This window comes from Pavona decussata, unplaced genomic scaffold, assembly GCF_977016875.1.
Source record: "Pavona decussata unplaced genomic scaffold, jaPavDecu1.1 SCAFFOLD_11, whole genome shotgun sequence".
NCBI classification, from domain to species: domain Eukaryota; kingdom Metazoa; phylum Cnidaria; class Anthozoa; order Scleractinia; family Agariciidae; genus Pavona; species Pavona decussata.
In genome coordinates this window covers 1,515,329-1,540,194 of record NW_028145434.1, presented here as the reverse complement: position 1 = coordinate 1,540,194, position 24,866 = coordinate 1,515,329, and the positions used below count along the sequence as shown (strand labels likewise).

Genomic DNA, 24,866 nt, shown 5'->3' with positions numbered 1-24,866 from the left:
TTAGTTTTTGTTCATTTCAAACAGGAAAATTCATGTTTGTAAAAAAAAAAAAGGGTCTGTCATAATTTGGTTGCCATGGTCACATCAAAGTCGTCTAGCATAGACCTTACACATCAAATTGTTTCCAGATAAAATTATGAAAATGCCATGTAGTTTTGTGGCGTTTCCTTATATATTAAAAAAAATATGTATATGAAGTAAGTACGGGCAGAATTAAGTCTCATCCTTGGTCAAAATATGTTGAAACCAGGCTTGTCTCTAATCGTTTATTATGTCTTGCGCGAGCCCTAAATATCGTGTACTCGTGACCCCCCTTCAATCGAGCCCAAAGGAAAAAAAAAAGAATGATAAAAAATAACAAAAACAACAACAACAAGCAAACCAGAACTAAATCATGAATAAAAGTTAGACATTTTGTAAAATATATATGCAATTTAATCTGATTTTTATGTATTAACAAAACATATTTTCTTGTAAAACAATTATGATATCGAGGTATTTCAATGTGAAAATATATACTCGACTGTAGAAAAACAGCTCGGCAGCCTGTATTTATACATTTTGTGCCATGAGTAAATATTAAAGATCAATATCTCCAAAGGCTTGGATATTTTTCTATTCAATAACTTTTAGTGAGTAAAGTGATAGCGTTTAAACATTTGAACCAAGAATAGTACACTTCAAAAAGGAAAAAAAGTGTTGGAGGTGCAGCATATTGGATACTCTTCTCAACATTTCAGTTTAAAGCACCACACTCGAAACTCGAGGCTCTAACCAACCTATTTTAGTGAAAGAGTGCATTCTATTTTTAGTGGCAGACAACTTCATGAATTTAATCTATAAAGGCCTTCCGTGTTGGGCCCAACCACTGCGGATTTGAATGGGTATTTTGTGTTTCCAATCAACATTTTTTGTTTTTTCAATCGACTGGAACTTCTGAAATCATGAAAGATTTTTTAAAGTAAACGACGCGCAGCTTTTTGTAGAATCAGCTTCAACAAACTTCGACAGGTGGGCAACAAAGCATAGGTGAAGTGACGTATATAACAGAGATTGCTAGACTATGATTGAAGAGATAAACCTAAAAGATCTTTGTTTTCAAGATGATCTCTTTCCTCCTGATTTTGGTTTTTGTTCGACCTTCCCTTACCGAAGGTAGGCAAAAATTAAAAGCATTGCTTAACTTCATAATTCCCAGTTCTTTTTGTCCAAGAAATATTTAGTGAAACCATTTTTGAATGGATGTGTTTCTCCTTTTTTTTACTAACGCATTGCTGACTAAAGCACTTCGGAATACTTAATCTTGAACAATATATAAGTATTTTCCACACGAAATAAAGGGTTGCAAAGTAGTTTAGGGCTCTAGGGCTCAGACAAACTGGAGAATTACCAATTGGGGCCCTTGTTAAGATTCCATAGCTTTAATTTACTCTAGGGACTACATGTACAATCGGCATCTTTTTTTCGGCTTTGGGCTTCAGACTATATGGCAAAAATTGCGGAACTCCAAAGCTTAAAAAACTAAATCCCTCTAGAACATTGAAAAATATTTTGCCGAAATCATTTTGCATTATTTTAAAGATAGAGAGGCGCTGTGTTTCGGTTTGCCGTGTATTCATGGTTAATCGGATTTAGTTAAATCGTTGTTTGATCCTTAACCCTAGAACGAGGAAAACGTTTTTGAAACTGTACATTTGAATATCGAATGAAATAATGGCATGGAAGGTGTTATTGCTTCAAAGGCTCCATTTTTACGAAACCTTACTAACTTAAGCGACTAAAAGTTCGTCTAAACTACGATTTGAACTCACTCCAATCATGAGCTTAAATGGCACTTTCTTTTTAAACCGACCAGCTGGGGACTAAGTTTATCTTTGATAACACATAGCATTTTGGCTATTATGATTGTGATGGAAAAATAGGATGTGGTATGCGTCCAGCTTTCTCCCGCGTGGTGAATGGTCAAGATGCCAGCCCTCATTCATGGCCTTGGCAGATTTCTCTCCGTAAGCGTGGAGGACACATCTGCGGAGGGTCATTGATCAGATCTAACTGGATCGTGACTGCTGCACACTGTGTGAACAGAGATCCGACGCCAAGTACTTATACAGTGGTAGTAAGTAAGATATTTTTTTTTTCACACGTGGGTATTTTATACAAAAGAAAAAAAATGGTACTTTGTAATTATCATGTAGTTGTCTATCTCCTTCAGGGTATTATCTTAACTGTAGGGACCCACCCTTCCCGAAAACTAAAGCGTACCACCATCGATATAATTATACTTAAAGAGCCTTTGTGTCATTCTTGTTGCTATTTTTTGTAGTAGTTGTTGTTGTTGTTATTGATATTGTGTTTATTTTTCATCGTCATCTTCGTCGTTGCTTCTTCTTCTTCTTGTTTAAATTTTACTATCGTTGCTAGTGATGTAAAGGTCCGTTGTTTGAAATTGATAAATACAATAAACACATCATCGGAGGAATAATTCATGATGTTGGACATACCCCTCGGTCAGAAATAAATTATTCCCTTTTTTTGGTTTTCATTCTCCTAGTAGGGGGCCACCGACGAACTGGAACCACATCGGTCCAGCAAACCTTTCGAGTGAGGAACCTTTATCTGCACAGTGGTTTCACCAGCCAAAATCTCAAGCACGATGTCGCACTTGTTCGCTTGGACGGCCATGTAAAGCTGAGCAACAAAGTGAATACAGTTTGCCTTCCGGACCAGGATGCCGATCTGAATTCGATTTGTTGCCTCACAGGTTTGGCTAAGTTAACCAAGTTGTGCGAGATCTGAAATTACCATTTAAAGGTTGTGGTGGCTATATTTGAAAATGTAAAATTAAAGATATTAGTTACCTTGCAAGCAGAGTCTAGCAGTGCCTCCTTGCTAAGTGCAGCAAAAATAGAAATATTTACAAACTCGAATAACGGGGGAGAGCTGCCGTGTTTTGTCTTTGATATTTAAAATGGTGTGTTTTCTTTTGCGCTTAAAATTAACTAACTAACTAACTAACTAACTAACTAACTAACTAACTAACTAACTAAATATATAAATAAAGTAATAAATATTATAAATAAAGATAGACAGAAAAAAAAAGAAAGAAAAACATTTTATAATATTCTGAAGTAGACGTCTGGTCTACAGTATATGGACCAAGTGGCTAGCATTTTGAACCTTCAAGGTGACGTTGCTGATAATTTAGGTGTACCCTATTTTCCGAGACAAGGAAATTAAGTGTCCATACACGTTTATCATCCTGACTTGTTTCATGCTCCATTACGAAACCAGAAATAGGCGTCTACCAGTGGGTGAAGTTTAGATTCCTGTGCCAGTTAAACTTCGTATTAAGATCCAACCAAGGTAACCGGCTTAACTTGACATTGGTTTATTCAGGTCAGAGTCCAAGCAAGTTTCAGTCGATTCCAGTCTTTGTCATCTTTCCTGCCTTCAGTGTAATTTCTTATTTTCCTCTGGCCCCAGCGACATAAAACCATCATCTTAATATGTTAGCAAATTACAGAAAATACATCTTAAATGGCCTGCAACCTTTTTTAATACACTGCAGGCTGGGGGAAAACATGCGGTGGAGCACCAGCGGCAGACATTCTCCAGCAAGCTAGGTTACCTCTAGTTTCTCATAGTGAGTGTAGGAAAAAGTTTCCTAGAGTCGACAAAAGTGCTCACTTGTGCGCTGGAGAAGGGCACGCCGCTGCTTCAGGGGGTTGTAATGGGGACAGTGGTGGACCACTTGTTTGTCAGAAGGGAGGTAAATGCCACTTGCATGGCGCAGTCAGCTTCGGCAAACTCCACTGCCCGACTGAATACTATACTGTGTTTACAAGGATTGCCAGTTACAAATCTTGGATACTACAGAAAATAGGTACTTCTATTTTCAGGATAGCGTTGAACCTAGTCAACAATTGAAAACAATCGAGTCTCATTAGGCGATCGAAAATTTTTCCAACTCTTGCACCACATTAGTCACCCCCCACCAGACAAATGTTTTTTTTTTGCCTGTTGTGATTTGATTTGGCCCCCACCCCAAACACTGATATTCCTGCATTTAAGGTACTATAGGAGAGATATATTTTGATTTGAAGAGTTCTTTGCTAATCTCGTACCCCGATCTCAGTCGTCGGTTCGGGAATGTCGAAATGTGAGATCTCCCCTCCGCCTGACCGTGGGAGATCTGGGTACGAGATTAGTTCTTTGCTTGCCAGTACCTTATTTCAAGTTCTTCTTTTTCAAAGCATGAATAATGTGTTAAAAAAAGACGAAGTTGATAACATGTTAGAAAGCAAGCCTTTTACCGTTGACAGAGCATGCTAGTGAGGATTTTATTGTAATGTATAGTTGAAAATATAAACTACTAATTTTTTTGACTAAGTTTGGATAAACATTAAGAACTCACGTTTGACTCTCTAGGTGGTAATTGATAGAACTTTTAGTTAATCAGTCAAGCACTAATTTGCTCCTATGAATAATTGCTTACATAAAATTCCTTATTTGAATGAGGTATGTTACATCAACTTGATCTGTTTCCAACAGGAGATGGAGGATTGCCGCCACCAACACCACCACCACCACCACCAACTCCTGGGACAGCACCTTCACCACCCCCTCAGACAGTTCCACCACAAACAAAACCACCTCCTCCTGGTGGTAAGTATTGATAATTCTTGACTTGAAACTTTTAACGAGAAATGCAGATGTTTGTGAAAACTACGGCAATGAAATGTGTAATGTCGAAATCTAGTCGTGATCAATCGGACAAGCTTAAACTCGTCCAAGCTGGGGATTCAGCCTGGGGATAGGGTCAGAGTTGGGAGGGGAGGGGTGGGTGGGAAGTGGGGTAGGGAGTGCCCGAGCGAACATTCATAATTCATAATTCAGATTTCAGAATTTTTTTTAGTGTTCCACAAATACCACCAAACATTTGTGACTTTTCCTAACAACTTAGTATGACATTCATATGACATGATATTGTCTGGTAACAAGATGTTGACGGGCCATGTTTATCGACATTTGGATTTTTTGCCCTTATGAGAGGAAGTTTGAGTGTACAGTCCACATTTTTATAGAATTTTAGGATTGGATTATTGGTTTGGATTATGTTGGGGTAAATTTTAATTTTTTCTGAGTTTCTGGAGAAATTCTGCAACTCTAAATGACGGATCAAATATGGCGTTAATGAAGAATCAATGACAAACTTCCTACATCCTATGCCGCCATTATTCCATTTTGCGGGCGTACTACGAACCCTCCAGGATTCATTGTGATAGCTTTAATGCTCTTGAGGGAACTAAAACAATAACAACAACAACAACAACAACAAAACACAAACAAGCAAGAGCAGATTGAATGGGGTTAAGGAATTCCAAAGACCGAATTATTTGTAATCATTGCAAATGTCTCCGAAACGAAGGGAAAATTTTTTAAATTGTCCGAACATCACCACAACTCTAACAGACATATACTAGTTTATAATTTTACAAAAATCCTTTTTGATGCGGCTATCTACACTAGGTACAATATTTATTATCAGAAGGAAAGTTAGAAAAATTATTTGCAAAATGTGCTTTGAAAAATGAATATGTTTCAAAGTGTATCATATCATTTTGTTAAGAAATGTTTGTCTTTAGTCAGAAAGTTATGATTAAGGACTCTAAACTGCTAAAAAAGTTAACTTATATTTCCAGTAGTAGATCAGTTAGAATTAGTCGTATACAGAGTTTACAGAGACATAGTGTCATTATTGGTCTGTTTTGCAGCAGACAATAATGTGTCAAATGTGGTAAATATTCAACAGTATAGTATAAACACAACTAAATTCAAAAGGTATTGTACATGAGCAGAAATTCCTTCCTCCGTTGCTTTATCTTTAACAAGTAACTTTCAGCTGAATCAGTATTTTTATATCCAATTCGAAATGCAACAAAGTAGTAAATATACATAATGATATGCATTTATACCAAATCACTACTCTCCTTAAGGGTGCAGATACCCTGCTAATTTCCCTCGCTATATGGCTAATGAAGACTTAAAAATTCCTTCTTTCTTAGTTAAATTGACTCTTTGTTGAGCTACACACTTTTTCTTCTACTTTCTTTCTTTATTTCTTTCTTTAAAAGAAATTAAGTGGAATTTTTATTCAGTACCCTTTACTTGTATGGTTTATCCTATAGTTCCAGGAAGCCTATAGTTTATAAGCCCCCGGCTTCTATATAGGCTTCCTTGCCTTTACCACATTTGATCTTGTAAATAATTTAGTGGGAACATTGTAAATTATCTTTAATGTATTTCTGTATACTGTTGTTGTATTTCTGGTGAATGAATGAATGAATGAATGAATGAATGAATGAATGAATGAATGAATGAATGAATGTGTTTTTTCTTCCTTTCATCCACACAGACTGCAAGTACAACTGGGATGCATGCCCTGCCATGACCCATTACTGTGATGTGCCTACAATTATAACGCTCTGCAAGAAATCTTGTAACGTCTGTAAGTACAGTTTTGCTAAATGTATCAAGCACGAAATATTATAACCCAACAGTTTAGCTAAGGAACTTAGCCTCACCTTCAATTCACAAATTCTTACATCTGAGGCTGATGTACAGTGATTAGAAATACTGTACATGTTTATGAGCGTCAGGTTTCACCCGGTGACGTTTACGTTCAAGTAACAGGAATCATCTTAGGGGCAGGAGACTATTTGTGTGTGGCCAAGAAAAAATACACGGGACTTCCCTACTGATTGGAACATTACTTCTCTCTCATCTCAGAGATAACAGAAATAAATGAACAAGTCAATTGCTAGCTCAAATACTACTCAGTATTTTCTGTTCTCTTCGGTATTCCCCACAATTTTAGCTGTCTTGAATCAGGATCCCTGTTTTATACAATGGGATTTTTTTTTTCTGATTCTGGAATTTTGTTCTTTAACAGGTTAATACTGGGGGAAAGAGGAGACATAACGTTCACACAAGTCTGCATAATTATATTCTTGCTAAATTTTGTTCGACATGTAATCAAAGTATGAATAAAGTTAAAATTGGTTGATAAAAGAAGAACTTTTTTTGTTCATTTGAGGTTAAAAAGTGCACCAATATATTGTTGTTTTAAGCATTATGCATGATGTTACACGCTTGAATATTTTGGACAAAAAATATGCATTGGATTTTTGCTACAAGCACGATGGAAAGCCGCCGTAAGTATACTTGTAACATGAACAATTACCCTTTCTGTCGATTTTTACCATCTCATTCTCACTAAAAGAAGGCAAATGATTACAAAAAAGCGACAAACATGTATTTATGTCTGCGATTATATGTATATAGAGAGGACATGAACAACAACGCAAACTGGCTTCTTATTTTCAGGCTATCCGCTCATACAAAAGCGTTATTGCTGCTTAGCAGAAATTTGTAATACTGTGAAAAAACGTAGCTGGTTATAATACTTTTCTGATGCTTTGGTAACAAACCTGAAATCGTATAACTTGATAGTTAAACGGTAACGGTTTTCTAGGTATTGAAGTTGGGGTCTATGTTTTATCAGGTATACGATGCCCATGTTCCTTAAATGTTAGAAGAAGAAACCAATATTGGTTTACCTGCTCTATGGAAGACTGTTTTTCATTCATGGGATGTTTTATGTAATTTGTTGCAATCAAGTTCTCGTTATGCATAAAAAAGCATTGTTTCCCATGCGTTTGGAGTCTGACAAAATTTAATGAATCTGTAAAGCTGGATTGTCCTTTCTCGGGGATGATGAAATATAAGTGAACGATGTGCAACTGGCTCATAAGTGGTGACAGAATAGACAACCGTAAAAGAACCTTCCGAAATGTTACTTTTCATCGGAGTCATAGCTGTGCTCTTCGTGCCTTCTCTGTGCCAAGGTAAGTTTTACAATTTTCTAGTCTAAATGTTCAGGTGACAAATGCAAAATTACCAATGTGCAGATACAGTGTGGTTTTCCCTTTCGTATTAGTGTATGTCTTAGCCTACATCACTGGGAGTCTAATTGTTTAAGTTGAAAGCCTCGCAACGAGCATTACAGATATTTACAACGTTATTTTCATTGAAAATGTATCAACTTCATTTAACAAAAAGCTAGCCTAAGCTACTACACAGAACTGGAACAGCCACTCCAAAACGAAACTAAAATTTCACTAACGGGAAACGATAGCACATGATAACATAAACCAACATTGTAGTTGACTGTGTATGGAATTGGAAGTGCAATTTTGTAGAAATGGTAACTTGGGACTTGAAGTGCAGGTTTTAAATCATTTATTTGCGTGGTTCCTTGGTAATGAAACACGTTCATTGATTAACCATGATTGTTACTTCTGCCTAGCTTGTTAAATCTGACGGAATGAACACGGCCTATCGTAGACTACCATTTTTTTTTACTCTCTCTCTTCTCTGCTCCGGACGAAACCGCTCCCACCCCTGGACTTCGAGAGTATTTTAAGCCATGGCGACAAAATTAGGGAAAGTAAATAGTGCATCAAAGGGTGTTTACTTTCAGTCGATAATGGAAAGTGAAAATTGACCGGCCACACCCGAAACTACTTGCAGATAAAATTTCGGGAAGAAATAAAAAATTTCTTGACCACTTGTTTACATTTTGAAAGTCCGCGCGGGCAGAATCCCCTCACCTTCACCCGGTCTAGATAGAGTTAATGAGTCATACTGAGTAGTTTAAGGCGTATTGAGGTAACCACAGTTTCTTATTACTCGGTCAGTACTTCTCGTTATTCGTTGGTTTTTGTTTTCTTTCAGAATGTGGGAAAAGATCTTTCTTCACTCGAATTGTTAACGGTCAAGATGCAGCACCACACTCTTGGCCTTGGCAAGTTTCTCTTCGTGTCAATGGACGCCACATATGCGGCGGATCTCTTATAAGACCGAACTGGATTATCACAGCGGCGCATTGCGTGTACAGATATCCCTATCCAGATGGATACACGGTTGTAGTAGGTAAGCAGGGCTTTCTAGGTCTATTAAATGCCGTAGCTCCCAGGTTAAAAATGATCACTATAACTGGAAAAAGTTGGCATGTAGCCTGGAGAGGACGATAGATACGCAAAGATTTCCAGGGGAACTGCAAGTTGTATGTTTAAGGCCTTCGTAGGAGAAAGAGAAAAACAACTTAGCACATTTCAACCTTCTGGAGGTCTGCTGGCAATGTTTTAAGAGGGTGTGTATGCTTTAGAAGTTGAGAATCTGTTACAATCTCAACAAGGCATCATTAAGAGAAGGAACCTCTCTCTCGTAAATCCTCTCTCGGTCAGCGAATCAAAAGGCCTCAATTTAATCTTATCGATGAATGAGTAACTTTCGTGGGTAGGTATTAATTGACAACTTGTTTATTAGGTGCTCACAGGAAGAAGGGAGATCCAACTGATGTTCAAGAAGAGTTCAAAATTAAGACACTTTACAGGCACAAAGGCTTTACCATGCAGAATTTAAAACACGACGTCGCCGTTCTCGAGCTCAAAGGTTCTGCAAAAATCAGTGACAAAGTATCCACAGTTTGCCTTCCTTCAAGGCCGCCAAAGCCTGGGACCAAATGCTACGTCACAGGTTTGAAAAAACTGTCACTTATCTGAATAAAGATACGGATCCCAAACCAGTTTGTCTAAGTAGGGTATGACTCTTATGGGAGTTAGTATAATTGACTTCAGAAAGCTCATATTCTATCGATCTACAGAAAGTAACTTCTTTGTTACAGGAAGAACAAATGAACAACAACAAGAGATTAAGCGACAAACAAACATGATTATAACCACGACCACGCGCACTCTGCCCCATTTTGGTTAGCAGATTCAAAATTGAAAGAAATTGCTCTTTTTGTTTTAGATTGCATATGCATGTGGCTTATTTCATCCTTCACCAATAATGCTATTTTACTTAGTTTTTGTTACACTTGTAGTTTCTGGATCCCTCATTTTACCCAAAGTACTGTTTTCGTAATAAAATCAAAATAGTAACTGATGAGGACAGATGATTGTTCCCTTGATTCGTCTTAACAAGCCACTTGGAAATTTGATATTTGACCCGTCTGGCTGAAAATTTAAAGCAATTTAATTTAAAAAAAATATATCAGAGAAAAAGTAGCTGTAACAAAACTTTCCTGCTACAAAGCAGCTCATAACTGCATTGAAACCGGGTTTGCAACATTATTTTGGCAGGATGGGGACGTCTCTCCGGAAGTGGGCCATCTCCAACTGTTCTTCAAGAGGCGCAGGTGCCGATAGTGTCCCACGAGGACTGTGCTAAGAAGTACAGTCGGTACGACCAAGAAGCCCATTTGTGCGCAGGACAGGGTCATTCAGCTGGTTCAGGCAGTTGTCAAGGAGACAGTGGAGGACCGCTGGTTTGCGAGGAGGGAAACAAGTGGTATATGCATGGCATTGTCAGCTTTGGTAAACGGGGCTGCCCAACCAAATACTACAGTGTGTTTGCGCGTGTGACAACTTACATTCAATGGATAACAGACAGAATAGGTGAGAATATATAAAACCTTATGACAAAAAAATTAGGTAGCGTTTACCAGGCAACAATCAAAATAACACGGTAATCTAAAGAACAACGACAAGTGAATTTAAAACAGACAAAAGCGAAACTAAGTGCAAGTACAAGGAAACTCAAAGTGTTAAGAATTCCAAGGCTTTCTCCTGGACAACTTGCCTATTTAACTGCTTAATTTGCAGTACCTATTAAAGGCTTATAAAGTATACCAAAATCAAAGAAGGCGAGTATTAATAGTTTATTCATATCAGTATGTTGTTCTGTTCTCAAAGGTTTTTATGCGAGAATTATTATTGTACCTACTGCTAGTGCAGACGTAGTTTAAGGACGGTGCCTACTAATTCAATTTTTTTGGCACAGTTTATTACTATACGGGAAAAGCAGATCTTAGCAAGGGCTATTGGAATCCAAATTGAAAATTGGGGGTAACCACGCATTTTTTAGAGGTAATTTTAAAGAAATATTAATTCTAAAAAGTGCTGAAATACAAAGCTATGCATGACATTTTTTATCAAATTGAAACTTTATTATCTCTGAAAAATGCATGGTTACCCCAATTTTCTTTTTGGATACCAAGAGCACTTGCTAAGTTTTGCTTTCCCCGCATAGTTTTAAACCATGCAAAAATATTCCTGTATTAGTAAGCACCACCCACAGGAAACCCGAGTATCTCGAGATGCCCAGAACGTATGCCCAGTAACGAAAGTAGGTACCGTCCTTGAATATATTTCCCTTATTTCTTTCCTAGAGGGGAACGGTCCACCTCCAGAAACGTTGCCACCACCTACAACAAATCCAAGTGAGTGTTTTAATAAGAAAAAACAATCGTCTTTATGATACAGGGAATACCTGCACAATTGGCGCTTTCAATTAACATTTTGTATTTTCTGGTAGTCCTATCTCTGTTGTATTCGAGAAGCTATATTCAACAGAGATTAAGGTGTAATGAAGTGTAATGTAATCGTTACAAAACGCTCAGAACAAAACAAGATGAGACAAACAAAAGTTGAAAACATGTTTCTGAAACTGCAGAGCGACATTCATAGCAGATAATTTTAACAGGTTCTTTCGTATACACGTACAAACAATGCAAATGGAATATATCTGGATGGAGCTGAAGTGGGGAATATTTTTACTGTGTGAAAATGACAAAGCATTAGGAGTCGCTTTTTGAGTGTATGATCAACAGTTTTAAATAACTATAGCAGGTCAGTTTTATTTGATAGCAATTCCGTTGTTGCTGATAAGGAATGGTAAGAAGTTGTATTCAAATTCTATACTCTTCTATACTTTTGCTATCCAGATTGCAAAGATAAAAGAGAAGACTGTGCTTCGAATGCAATATTTTGCCGCTTTTTACCTGACTTAAGGAGGGACTGCGCAAAAACATGCAAAACATGTGAGTACAAATAATGTATATGTAGGTTTACAATAAAACGCAAAGGTGTACAGCACTGTCGTGTATCTTGCTTCCAACAAAGAGAGAAATAAATATTTCATATGAGCACTGATAACTAATCACTGTGACAGATATCTTCTATAAATTAATCGTAGCACAGTTACTCGAACTTAACAAAACATTGCGTCTGGCTTATCTTTGTTTATTTTTATTTTTACAGGCTGAATGTCCGGCAGCTCAGTGTACGTGGTTTCCGCAATGTCTCGGCAGTCATATTTTGACTTCCTGGTTACAATTACATGAAAAATAAAGCATATACGAGTTTAAACAGAGCTGTCTGCTTACCATCGTGTATTTTAGGGAAGTCGTTATTGGATTTGCTTTTATTACAGAGGGTAGGAGAAACAGCAAAGAGTAGAGAGGGTGGATGATAGAGGCAATAATTGAAGTAGAAAGCAGAAAGGAGACAAATACAATAACTGAAAGCCTTTTGAATGTCACCGTTAGATGGGAAATTTCTGTGCATAAACAGACATGCATTACTGCAGAACAAATTGTTCAAGCAAGAGGAGCGGATGGGGGTTGGTTGGTGTAAAATAACGCTGGGTGCCAATTCACTGACCGATATCGGTAGAGTGTGGAGTTTGAGGATTAGAATGTCGCAAAGCAGGTGGGGAGGTCGGGGGAGGGAATTGAAAAGGAAGACTTATGGGAGGCCAATCAAGTTATGTTAGCTGACTTTTCTCCTGGCATACATACCAATTTAGATACTCTGACACACCGTCTATAAAAGAAAGTATATCTCACTTTTCGCCTTTTTTCATCCCGAATGCCACCCTTAAATTTTGAGTATCCCGCCAGCTGGTTCCATACTAATCCCTTCTAAAACTAGCGTTGAGATCCCAACTAATTTAATGACATACAGAGGCTGGGCTTCTTTGAAGTAGTTGGAGGGAGGAGGAAATTTAAAATTCTCGCTTGAACACCGTTTCTCACATTTCTTACTGCGCCGTTCAATGAAATGACTCAATTAACGATTGCATTTTATCTGCCATCTATTACAATAACGACGACAACCAAGGGATCTAATTAAACATAAACCGAAAATGCAGTCAAAATCTGCCAAGCACAGCACACGTGTCTCTAGAACATCGTTTAAACGTTTTTCTTCTCATGTCTTAGGAATCCCTGTATCAAAAATAGAGGAAACTAAGAAAGAAATAAAGTAACCGTTAGATTTACTTTTCTAATCGTACAAGAAAAATGAACTCGCAAAAATATGAATAGCCAGAGCTAAATGCCTTATCAGGGAGTAAAACACGAAGGCTCCCGTATAATCCCCCCATATTTTCGTATAAAAAGGGCGCAGAAATCAAGTACCAATAAAGAAAAGGAACGAAAATTTATGAAGATCCATTTTAAGATAAAAACGTGACAAAGAAAGCTGGGGGCTTTGCTTACGTCCTTTTTGTGTAAGAAAAGAAAAACATTCAATGGAAATTTAGAAAGTGTTGTCTTTTTGTTATTTATCAGTCACACGTCCTTAATTATTTGTCAATCAAAATTTTCTCGGCTACTGACAACATCAATTAAGTACGTTTTCATAGGCGTAACCGACTATGTCTACACACATTTGCAGATTTGTTTAACTTCAGACCACTGGGAAAACCTCAATATCGCTTGTATTGGTTTAGCCTTATCCTGCTCAACTTCTATTTGTCATATGCCAAAGGTATCGTGTTTACCTTGATTTAGAAATGTCCCTCTGCTGTCCAACCTTCAACAACAGTACAACAGCGGTGTATACAGACATATCACGACGTAAAATCAGCTCAGTAAATAACACTTTTTAATCCCTTTGAAATGTGATAAAGGATTGAAGTAAATTTGATATCGAATTTTTCTTGTTAACTTTTAATGGAAGATGTTTGCTATTACGTTTGCCATTTTTGCTCTGTTGGCGCCAATTCTTTGTCAAGGTAGGCAAAATTTATAAATGTAGCAACCCTTTAGTTAAGAAAGTGCAACGACGAGTGAATATCCCGGGCGAGACTCTCGAGGTGTAAAATAATGAATAGTGGTGACCTCAGCCCTATAAAGAAAGAAAGATCCGCTATTGTTGATAAAAAGTGAGAGTATACCACCATCTCGTGTTACCCTTCTAACTAACAACTCATATCACCAGAATTAAAGGCAGGGGTTCACATTTCAGCAACTTTATGGTCTTAGAAATCCCACTTACATGTACGTTAGTAATCACATTCTATAATTAGTCCAAGCAAAATTATGGTTTGCCATTCGTTTCAAAATTATGACATGATATACGTGGGTATTTTTGCCGCGTATACTCGTAACATCCGTTATGTATGGGCTTTTATCCCATATATATGGCCATTTATATCGCGTATATACGCGTACTAAAATACGCGTATATATGCGTCACCACCAGCGCGCATATATGCGTAATTAATGCCCATATATACGTGTCCAAAAAGGGCCCATATATACGCGTGCTAAAATGCGCGTATACGCGGGGTTTCGAAATTCCGTCTGTGTATGTAGGCACGAAAAGTACCTTCATTTGGGAAGGCCTCCATGTATGATGGCAATGAAAAAACATGGCGGCCACTCTTGTTGTGGCCTTTCTTCTTCTTTCTTCTTGTCGCTGCTCTCCTACAAAAGAACTCTTAGAGACTATTACTCAGCTTTTAACCGACTGTTCAAGGTCTTATCCTCACGCTGATCGCAACATGGCGGAGAATTTGATCGTCCGCCTTGAGGTTGCTGTAGATTCTGTTCGCCGTTTGGTTGATTCGTTGGACAGAGGTGATCAAGCGAATGACGAGAGAATACCACATCTTGAATCCCTGGTGAGATAGCTTCAAATCTTATTAAGCAGATGGAAAATGTTTGCAATAAGAGCAGTTTCATGCACCTCTTTACGCCCGATTAGGGCTTTGCCAGGTGTGTCAGCTATACCTAATTCGCCCGGCGTACAAAATTTCAATACCTCAAATGGAGTATCTAAGAAACAGACTGTGATTTAATTGGTCCCAGATGACAAGAATGTTATTAGTTTCCAGAACTACTCTTTGGCGTAGAGTTAAGAACATGGAGTCATTTTCCCTTCAAATTCGTTATACAACCATCTCAGATTCTGATTTAGACGAATTAATTCGACATGTAAGACGTGGGTTTCCTAATTCTGGTATTAGCATGATGCTGGGACATTTGCGAAGTAGAAATATCTATGTTCAGCGTCAACGTGTAAGGTCTAGTTTGGTTCGAACTGACCCAGCGGGGAGTGCTATGAGGTGGTTTAATACTATTACAAGGCCCGTTTACAGCGTCAGGGGACCTAATTCTCTCTGGCACATTGATGGACTGCACTGCCTTATCCGTTGGAGATTTGTAATACATGGTGGGATAGATGGGTTTTCCAGACTTATAGTGTATTTAAGTTGTGCAACAAACAATTATGCCTCGACAGTGCTTGCCCTTTTCTTAGCAGCTGTTGGGAGTAATGGATGGCCCTCTAGAGTGCGTTCAGACAAAGGGGGTGAAAACATAGAGGTAGCAAGAGCTATGCTGAGGCACAGGGGGTTGGATAAGGGGAGCATAATTGCTGGGCTGTCTGTACACAATCAAAGAATTGAGCGTCTTTGGAGAGATGTCTTCATTGGAGTTGGCCATTTTTTCTACACCCTGTTCTACCAAATGGAAGAAAATGGTATCCTGGAATCGATGAGTATTATCGATCTGTTTTGTTTGCATCGCATCTTTCTTCCAAGAATCAACCATCAGTTAAATCTCCTTGTTGAAGCATGGAATAATCATCCTGTACGCACAGAGGGTCATTGGACTCCTCAACAAATCTGGGTGAATGGTATGATTTCTCAAGATAATGCAGGGCATCCTGCAGTCAGGGGCATTTTTGATGACAACAGCCAACCAGATGAGTTATATGGTAAAGACCCAACAGGACCAGCACCAAATGAACTTGACCTGGGCAGTGTTGAGGTACCAGACACAAATTTCTCATTAACTGACACAGGACTTGCAGCTATTTCGTATATACAACCTCACGGCTTGCCATGAGTAATAACTATGGAGTGGATCTCTACTTGGAAACTCGACAACTTATTTTGGTACTCATGCAAACCCGCCAAAATTAAGCAACAAACCTTTGACTTATCAGATAATCTCAGTGGAAATACATGTAACTTAGAGTAAAAGACAGAAACATGGATTATAAAAATGAAGTACTTCAATGAAGAAATGTTGAAATTGTTCTGGTCAATGTTGCATTTTATAATGCACATATAAAAATCATGATCTTCTCTCTTTTGTTTATATTAAGCAAACAAATACTTTTGAACAGTTTGCAGTTCAATAAGGTTGAGTTTGTGGGCAGAATTTGCATCACTTGTTGTAGTTTAGCTAGAGAATTCCTGGGGGGGGGGGGGGGGGCTCCCATATGGATAAGACAGGGATACTCATCAGAAATTTTGAATTAAACCTTTAAAGCAGACCCATCTGGGCGTGGCTCAAGCTTTATTTGACCCCTAGATACCATTCCAGGAATTCCAAAAATGACAGACAAGTAAGAGGTATAGTGATTAGCATGAAGTTGCAATCCGGCGATCTCTGGTAATCAGACCTCTTACGCAGTGTGACAGTATTTTTTATTTCTTCGCGTGCAACCCTAAACGATAATTTGATACATGTAAAGAGGTGCATGAAACTGCTCTAATTGCAAACATTTCCCATCTGTTTAATAAGATTTGAAGCTGTCTCACCAGGGATTCAAGATGTGGTATTAATTCTCTCGTCATTCGCTTGATCAACGAATCAACCAAACGGCGAACAGAATCTACAGCAACCTCAAGGCGGACGATCAAATTCTCCGCCATGTTGCGATCAGCGTGAGGATAAAACCTTGAACAGTCGGTTAAAAGCCGAGTAATAGTCTCCAAGAGTTCTGTTGTAGGAGAGCAGTGACAAGAAGAAAGAAGAAGAAAGGCCACAACAAGAGATCTTAAAATGGCCGCCATGTTTTTTCATTGCCATCATACATGGAGGCCTTCCCAAATGAAGGTACTTTTCGTGCCTACATACACAGACGGAATTTCGAAACCCCGCGTATACGCGCATTTTAGCACGCGTATATATGGGCCCTTTTTGGACACGTATATATGGGCATTAATTACGCATATATGCGCGCTGGTGGTGACGCATATATACGCGTATTTTAGTACGCGTATATACGCGATATAAATGGCCATATATATGGGATAAAAGCCCATACATAACGGATGTTACGAGTATACGCGGCAAAAATACCCACGTATATCATGTCATAATTTTGAAACGAATGGCCAACCATACAAAATGACTGATGACCAAAATTCACAAAAAAATGCTTGTGGATTGTACTCATATTGTCGGTATATTTAGCGTTGACCCGTAGGATTTATTCCACGGTTGATGTGTTTACAGTTATGTGCATGTGCAATAACGCAATCATATGAAAAAATTATCACCCGAGTTACCAATTCCCTTCCGAATCGTTCATAAACAACGAATTAAATTAAACAGGCTTGGGTCATAGCGAGCAAAGGCGAAAAAGTATCTTGATTCATGGACATGGGCAGAACCGTGAACCCCTCCCTTTAAATTTATATTTCTTTTTTCTGTACTTAACCCCACCCGGGATCTCCCCTTGTACATAAACTACGTATCCATTGGTGATGGCCCTAAGTTAAAAAAAAAAATGAACTTTTAGCATACGTAGTTGTTTCAGTTGACCGTAGCTGTTTCAGTCGAAGTGAAGATTTAATGATTTATGTTTCTATTGTTGTTGTTGTTGTTGTTGTTGATGATGTTGTTTTTACCCCCAAAAAATAACATCACCACTATGATTTAAGAGAAACGTATATTAATCATTTATCCAAATCCTTAAATTATTGCTCATCGTGCCATCAAAACCTTAGGCAATTACTGTTACGTGAAGGGCAGGACGAATGTGGTGCCGCGAACTTAACTAATGGCATAAATCAGAATTAAATCTACTGAAACAGTGATATTTAAAGCGCTTTGGTGAACCCATTAATCCCATCCGAGAGTTAGTTATGAATTATTAATTTTGCGCTGCAGGTTGCGGTAAGCGGCCAGTCTCTTCACGTGTGGTGAACGGTCAAGATGCAGCTCCACACTCGTGGCCTTGGCAGGTTTCTCTTCGTAAAAATGGCTACCACATATGCGGTGGATCCCTGATAAGACCTAACTGGATCTTGACAGCGGCTCATTGCGTTAACAAAGATCCAAATCCAACGAGATACCGAGTTGTTGTAGGTAATGCGCATGTTAAAAGTAACTTATAAGCCAGTGCTATTTTTTGAGGAATTCCTGATTAAGATTGCGACTCCAAATATCCCCTTGAATTATGTACCCGTTAATGAAGAATTGAATAACTTCAGAATTGCATACGAAAGTTTCTTAGTTAGACCTTGTGGCGTATTTCCTCGCCGAAATGCTAGTTATCGGCCTTGGACGTAAACAGGAATGTCTTTTGACCAACCTACTGGTCGTTTTCCTCAGTTTTCACTTCCAAAAGGTGTTGAGGGTGGGCAGGGGTGTTGGGGACTAGCGGTGCTTTTTCGCGGCCAGTGCTTAATTAAGGAAATATGGTTAACAAATATCAACTAAAGGTTAGCTCGTCGCTTTCCATCGCCCTTTCTTTCGTTTTTTGGCTTATCTACTCCCTTATCCAATTATTTGCTTCTTTTCTTGCTGCTTTATTATTAATAAAGTTAATTATTATTTTTATAATTACTGACTCACTTTTTCACTTGTTAATTGATTTAGTTATTTAATTCATTTGCAGGTGCTCACAGACGACTTGGAATCACTTCAGTCGAAGAACATTTTAGAGTAAAGGCCATCTACAAACACAGTGGTTTTACCAATGAAAACTTAAAACATGACATCGCAGTAATAGGGCTCAGAGGTTCTGCAAGAATCAGTGACAAGGTATCCACAGTTTGCCTTCCCATCCAACCACCAAAGCCTGGGACCAAATGCTACGTAACAGGTTGGAAAACACTTCATTGTTCGTATTTACGTGTGATGAACAATTAGTCAAATGAAAAAAGAGGAATTTAACTTAGTATAGACAAAGCTATGAATGTCACTGACTAAAATTGAGACTTTCTTAGCGACCGTGAGGATCGTATTTTCCACGGCAGGATTTTGTTGTTGTTTTTAAATTACCGCACGTATGACTGGAATACATTTGAAGACGATCTCTGATGTAACATTTGTCAAAACAGTGGATAAAAAAGCCAACTGTTTTGTTGCCAGTTGTCGTTGTTTTTCGCTCCATTTCGTCCGGACTCTTTTTTTTTTTTTTTTTTTTTTTTTTTTTTTTTTTTTTTTATTTATTCACCACGACATACAAACATAGAAAGTTACAATGAATAATAGACTAGGATTACAAGTACATAAGTTTAGAGTAAATAAAAAAAAAAAATGTTTCAGAATGTTTCCTATCAAAAAAGGCAACATTTTATCGAATGTGATCCAAGTATTGGCCGTGATTTAAATTTTGGGTTATTTCGCGGATACATTTTCGGAACAAGAAAAAAAGTGGACCGATCAATAAAGGTCTGCATCCAACATCATAACGCTATTTGAGCGATTTGTCCTTTGTTTGCCAATTTACAGGGTGGGGACGACTTTCCGGGACTGGTCCTGCTGCGGACACTCTTCAACAAGGACAGCTACCGATAGTCTCTCACGAAGACTGTGCCAAGAAGTATACTCGCTATGAAGGTGACACCCACTTATGCGCTGGAGAGGGAACCTCATCTGGTTCTGGAGCCTGCAGCGGAGACAGTGGGGGACCGCTTGTTTGTGAAATGGGAGGCACGTGGTATCTACACGGGACTGTGAGTTTTGGTAAACGGAACTGTCCAACCACCCTCTATACAGTGTTTGCTCGAATCACAAGCTATATCTCTTGGATAAATGAGAAGATAGGTATGAAGATACGTAGCCACGAATTTAAATAAAAACTTACTGGTTTCTGTGTTATTGCATACAGTGTATCAAGAGTCTAGACCCAGTGACAACGAGTTTAGTCTCGATTAGAATTATTTACCTCATCGTATTTGCCAGTGCAGATGCCAAGGTACAGCTATTATCGTGTTCGGTTACGACTCTTTTAATAACGACGAAGAAATTCAGCCATAATTTGGATATTTTGTTGTTGTTGTTGTTGATGACGATGTTTTTAGTTTGGGTTTTTTTTTCTTTTTCTGTTAATTTTTTTCAAAGCACTTTTGCGCCTGTATGTCTCTCTTACAATGTAAAGGTGGATTGTAGTCACACTCGACTTCATCAGTCAATAAAAGTTTCATCGATTTTCTTTCTTTCTACAGGGGAAAATGGAGGCGGAACACCTCCTCCTTCGCAAACGCCACCAGTTCCCAATACATCACCTCATCCAACAGATAACACAAGTAAAGACGCGTTTTATGTTTAATACTTAGTGTACGATGATCATAAGACTAAAGCGTTGAATATCATTTCTACATAACCCGGACGAGTAGTTAAGCTGTTTAACGACAAGGTATCATTGCAGATGCAAAAACAAGACGTTGTAGTTTGACTGTTTAAAAAGACAATATTAAAAATTATTAAAATGGCAAAGCAACCATATTTTGGCCGTATCAAAAAAAGCGAACAGACTAAAAATAAATGAATCTTACTTCCACTATGTAGCCCATGGCTATTGCGAATGTTTAGTGAAAGTTTTAGCTGATCACAGTGTGTATAGTCTGGAGAAAGAGTTAGTGAAATGGTCTCTGGCAAGCTAAGAATGTTCTTGTTAACATCACATTTTTTTTTAAACTCAAAACGTACACATGACAAATTCTGATGAATAACAATTGGTGCATTGAAAAATAAAGTAAAAAAATCTTTCTCGTTCTGTTTTATTCATTTTACAGCTTGCAGAGACAAACTGTCATACTGTGCTGACTACAAAGGTTTCTGCAGTTATGTGCAGAGCTTTAGGAAGGATTGTCCGAAGACATGTAACACCTGTATGTATTTGACCTCTTTGTAACTTCATTCACTACGATTCGTATGATCCCTGGTTTCAGTATTTGAAATTGTTTAACAAATAGATCCCGTTTTGCTATGAGTTTAAGGGTTCTACGACAACAAGACTTTGAGAGCCACATTTTTCCTTTTTTCGCAAGGAAATAGATCTAAGCTAGCTATAAAAAAAAAAACAGTCAAGTACTCGTGCATTTGTTTATTTGAGTGGATCCCTGAAGGATTAACGCTGGATAAACAAATATGGCTATGACTATTCTTAAAATTATGAAGCGGGGCACAAATGTCCCCACTTCTTTCCTCCAAACCCAGTAGGCGTTTCATACGACTCTCTCTTATTATTCTGTAAAAAAAATTTTGATTAAAAACAACAACGACAAAAAAAAAAAAAAAAAATCCCCCTGCATGCATCGATTCCTGGTCAACTTCTGCCAAACTTGGATTTATTCTATCCCTTTTCGCCCATTACGAAATTTTATACAATGAACTGTGTAAAACTCGCATTTTGATTGGTCTAGAGGAGTGTGTGATTAGAGTATAGACGCACGATTGACGTCATCAAGTGGTGTGACCGGCGCACGTGATCAGAGTCTAGAGTCCAGCGAGAGCGACTGGTCAACAAAGGTTTGCAAGCTGTTTTTGCGAGTAGCGGACAAACACAAGCAAATTTTCTCAGAAAAGGAAAACTGTCCAATAAAAAATTGGACAAAGACTGTTGATAGTGGCCTCAACCAGGATAGGAAAGCTAAAACTTTGTTGTGAAGTGAAAAGGAAGCAAATATTTGTCGAAATATGACGCCGATAGAAATCCGGTAATGGCGAGTAATCGATTACAAATCGCAGTGAAGCGACTTACATGCTGTAATATTTTGGTGTCAGGATTTCCTTCTGGAATAAAGGTTCGTTTTGAAAATATTGTTAGTGAAATTCTTTCGGATTACACTCTAATTTAGAAGATCACAATTGCATGTGTGTAGTAGTCCAAAACTGAGTTTGCTGGAAAGTTTTTGACTCAGCTCAGGCAACGCGATGCTCGCTCACGAAATGTGTTGAAATGTCTTGGTTATTGTATAAAACAAATAGATTCCATTTTGCCGTGGGTCTGTACTCTGATAACGCACAGAGGACGTCAAAACGTGATGAGAACATCAGTCACGCTACTCGCCTGCGGCTCGTAGTGTACTTCTTTGTTCTCACCACGTTTTGACGTCATCTGTGCGTTATCAGAGTACAGACGCACGGCAAAATGGAATCTATTTGTTAAATAACATTTAATACCGAGTTTAGCCTCTTTCACTGGTTACTATTGGATTGAGTCTTCTCCGAATATTGGAAGTTTAGTTTAACTTTGTTTCTTTCCACTCTTCAGACACCCAAATTTGCGAAACAAATTACTAAAAAAGAACAATACGGAGTTCATGTTACAGAATACTGCGCTATTGTTTACAGTCCTTAACTCATCCTTGTCACTGCAAAAACAGGCATTTTTGACCACATTCCTATTTTATTTAATATTTCGAAAACTATTTACAGGAGAGTAGAAAGTTATACATCATTTTAATCAGCAATGATGAGGCTTTAATTAATGCAACGATCCCCTCAAAGGGGAAGTATCGTGGGGTTTTTGATATCTTTTGTTAAAAATGATGAAATAAGACCTTCAACCACCTGCCAAATAATTCTAGAATGACGAGAGGAACGAAATCAACTCAATTCTTGAAAGAAACAACTTGTGATCTGTTCTAGCGCATTTTGGAAACAAAAATGCGAGAACTTGAAAAACATTAGCCAATATTTTTTCAAGTTTCAATCCAAACCGGCCTACCCTGTCTCTGGCCAGAGGCACTAATCGACAGTTCTATTGCGCTGGGGTGATAGTTTTTAGCAAACGTGACAATTATTTCGTTGTTCCTGCTGACCGTCAAACATTTTTGGGTTTTGAAATGACAGCAAAATTTCGTGATACTTCCCCTTTCAGAGCCGATTTCTGAAATTATCAAAAATCGGGCGTCAGTCGTGAAATTTCGAATTCCTTCATATTTTGCCAATATAATCTCTATAGTGGAGTATTTTCAAAAATAACGTTAAAAGTTTCATCAGCGTGTTATTTTTTTCGAAATCGGGTAAAGTTTGAAATACGGCAAATTAGCGTCCTTTCGGTCACGAAACTTACTGAAAATTACCCATTTTCATCTCGCTCGTAGAAAGAAACGCAATGTTCTCCATTAATGAAATGTTTACGAATTATAAACACTTCCCTCTTCTTCATAATGCACTAGTTAAATTTAGATAAGCTTGAAAATTGGAAATGCTTCGGCCGTTAGAAGAAGCCCCATTTCGGCAGTTTAAAAAATTAGCAAATTTCATCCAATTTCAACACAAAAGAAACCCAATCGGTACGTCAAGTTTGAATTTAAAATGAAGACAATGTTGAAGCACAACCTTTGTAGTTGACTGCGTTAAAATACTTCTGGCGGCAATGCAAAAGTATCCCGTCGAGAGACCAAAATGTGAAGGGTACTTTGACACGAGGAGAGCCTGTGAAACAAACAACCGCCGTCACGCTACAAATCAAGTCTTTTGTTAAATTATTACTTGCAACAAAGAATATGTTTTCTATACGCTGTACAGAAATTGCTAATAGTAGCTTATTCTCTGTTGAACTTAGTAGGATAACATTTTGTATGATTTTGTCAACTCATGTATTTTTACACATGTAGAAGTCAGGATTAGGCACATTTTGCCGGTTAGTTGTGTAATTAAGGAAACTGTTTACATTATTCTGCTTCGGCTACATTCAAAAATACAACAGTCAGGAAATACCAAAAGTCAGAGTATTTCTAAGCTTTACTTCATCTATTGATTGAGGTTTTAAGACAGGAAAGGCAATTACTTTAGAATTATCAAACTTTTTGTAGCGTGACGGCGGTTGTTTGTTTCACAGGCTCTCCTCGTGTCAAATTTTGGTCTCTCGACGGGATACTTTTGCATTGCCGCCAGAAGTATTTTAACGCAGTCAACTACAAAGGTTGTGCTTCAACATTGTCTTCATTTTAAATTCAAACTTGACGTACCGATTGGGTTTCTTTTGTGTTGAAATTGGATGAAATTTGCTAATTTTTTAAACTGCCGAAATGGGGCTTCTTCTAACGGCCGAAGCATTTCCAATTTTCAAGCTTATCTAAATTTAACTAGCGCATTATGAAGAAGAGGGAAGTGTTTATATTTCGTAAACATTTCATTAATGGAGAACATTGCGTTTCTTTCTACGAGCGAGATGAAAATGGGTAATTTTCAGTAAGTTTCGTGACCGAAAGGACGCTAATTTGCCGTATTTCAAACTTTACCCGATTTCGAAAAAAATAACACGCTGATGAAACTTTTAACGTTATTTTTGAAAATACTCCACTATAGAGATTATATTGGCAAAATATGAAGGAATTCGAAATTTCACGACTAACACCCGATTTTTGATAATTTCAGAAATCGGCTCTTAAACACCATTCTCTCTAAATGTGTTACTCAATTATTTAGTTTTATTCCTTTTTTTTCTTGTAGGTTGAAAGCAATTGAACTGAAAGGAAGAAAGGGCTTACTTGATTACCTTACACTGATTCAAATATGATGACGAATTCCATATATGCACAGAAAACATTGGAAATTAAATCTACGAATGAACGTTCTTGTTAGTGTTCACAAAACGAATTCAAATTGAGTAAGGCGAGAGATAATCAAGGGTGGGTGAACTGAGGATAACGAAAGGGGTTGTGGAGGGGGGGAGGGGGGTTCAAAGGGA

The 24,866-nt window shown here is 37.9% G+C and overlaps 4 protein-coding genes across 5 annotated transcripts; all 4 read left to right on the top strand.

Moving 5' to 3' along the window:
• The first annotated feature begins 1,097 nt into the window (after window positions 1-1,097).
• Window positions 1,098-7,119, top strand: LOC146488128 (elastase-1-like). Its single transcript, XM_085119937.1, has 7 exons — window positions 1,098-1,155; window positions 1,923-2,120; window positions 2,555-2,761; window positions 3,569-3,883; window positions 4,552-4,665; window positions 6,416-6,508; window positions 6,953-7,119. Exons 1-7 carry the CDS (start codon window positions 1,104-1,106, stop codon window positions 6,955-6,957), a joined length of 984 nt encoding a protein of 327 aa, XP_084976063.1. The 5' UTR covers window positions 1,098-1,103; the 3' UTR covers window positions 6,958-7,119.
• Window positions 7,120-7,164: 45 nt separating this feature from the next.
• LOC146488127 (chymotrypsinogen B-like) lies at window positions 7,165-12,277 on the top strand. The gene is made up of 7 exons (XM_085119924.1): window positions 7,165-7,907; window positions 8,797-8,994; window positions 9,391-9,600; window positions 10,209-10,523; window positions 11,297-11,347; window positions 11,852-11,947; window positions 12,168-12,277. Exons 1-7 carry the CDS (start codon window positions 7,853-7,855, stop codon window positions 12,170-12,172), a joined length of 930 nt encoding a protein of 309 aa, XP_084976050.1. The 5' UTR covers window positions 7,165-7,852; the 3' UTR covers window positions 12,173-12,277.
• Window positions 12,278-13,830: 1,553 nt separating this feature from the next.
• Window positions 13,831-24,774, top strand: LOC146488125 (chymotrypsinogen A-like). 2 transcript variants are annotated; one of them, XM_085119914.1, is made up of 7 exons: window positions 13,831-13,926; window positions 18,104-18,301; window positions 18,834-19,040; window positions 19,673-19,987; window positions 20,389-20,469; window positions 20,959-21,054; window positions 24,629-24,774. In XM_085119914.1, the coding sequence occupies exons 1-7, from the start codon at window positions 13,872-13,874 to the stop codon at window positions 24,631-24,633; spliced, it is 957 nt and encodes a 318-aa protein (XP_084976040.1). In that variant the 5' UTR covers window positions 13,831-13,871; the 3' UTR covers window positions 24,634-24,774. The 2 variants fall into 2 exon arrangements, with proteins under 2 accessions (XP_084976040.1, XP_084976031.1); XM_085119905.1 differs by lacking the exon at window positions 24,629-24,774 and having other exon boundaries at window positions 20,959-21,178.
• Window positions 14,958-16,670, top strand: LOC146488126 (uncharacterized). Its single transcript, XM_085119899.1, has 2 exons — window positions 14,958-15,906; window positions 16,529-16,670. The coding sequence occupies exons 1-2, from the start codon at window positions 15,005-15,007 to the stop codon at window positions 16,599-16,601; spliced, it is 975 nt and encodes a 324-aa protein (XP_084976025.1). The 5' UTR covers window positions 14,958-15,004; the 3' UTR covers window positions 16,602-16,670.
• Window positions 24,775-24,866: the final 92 nt, after the last annotated feature.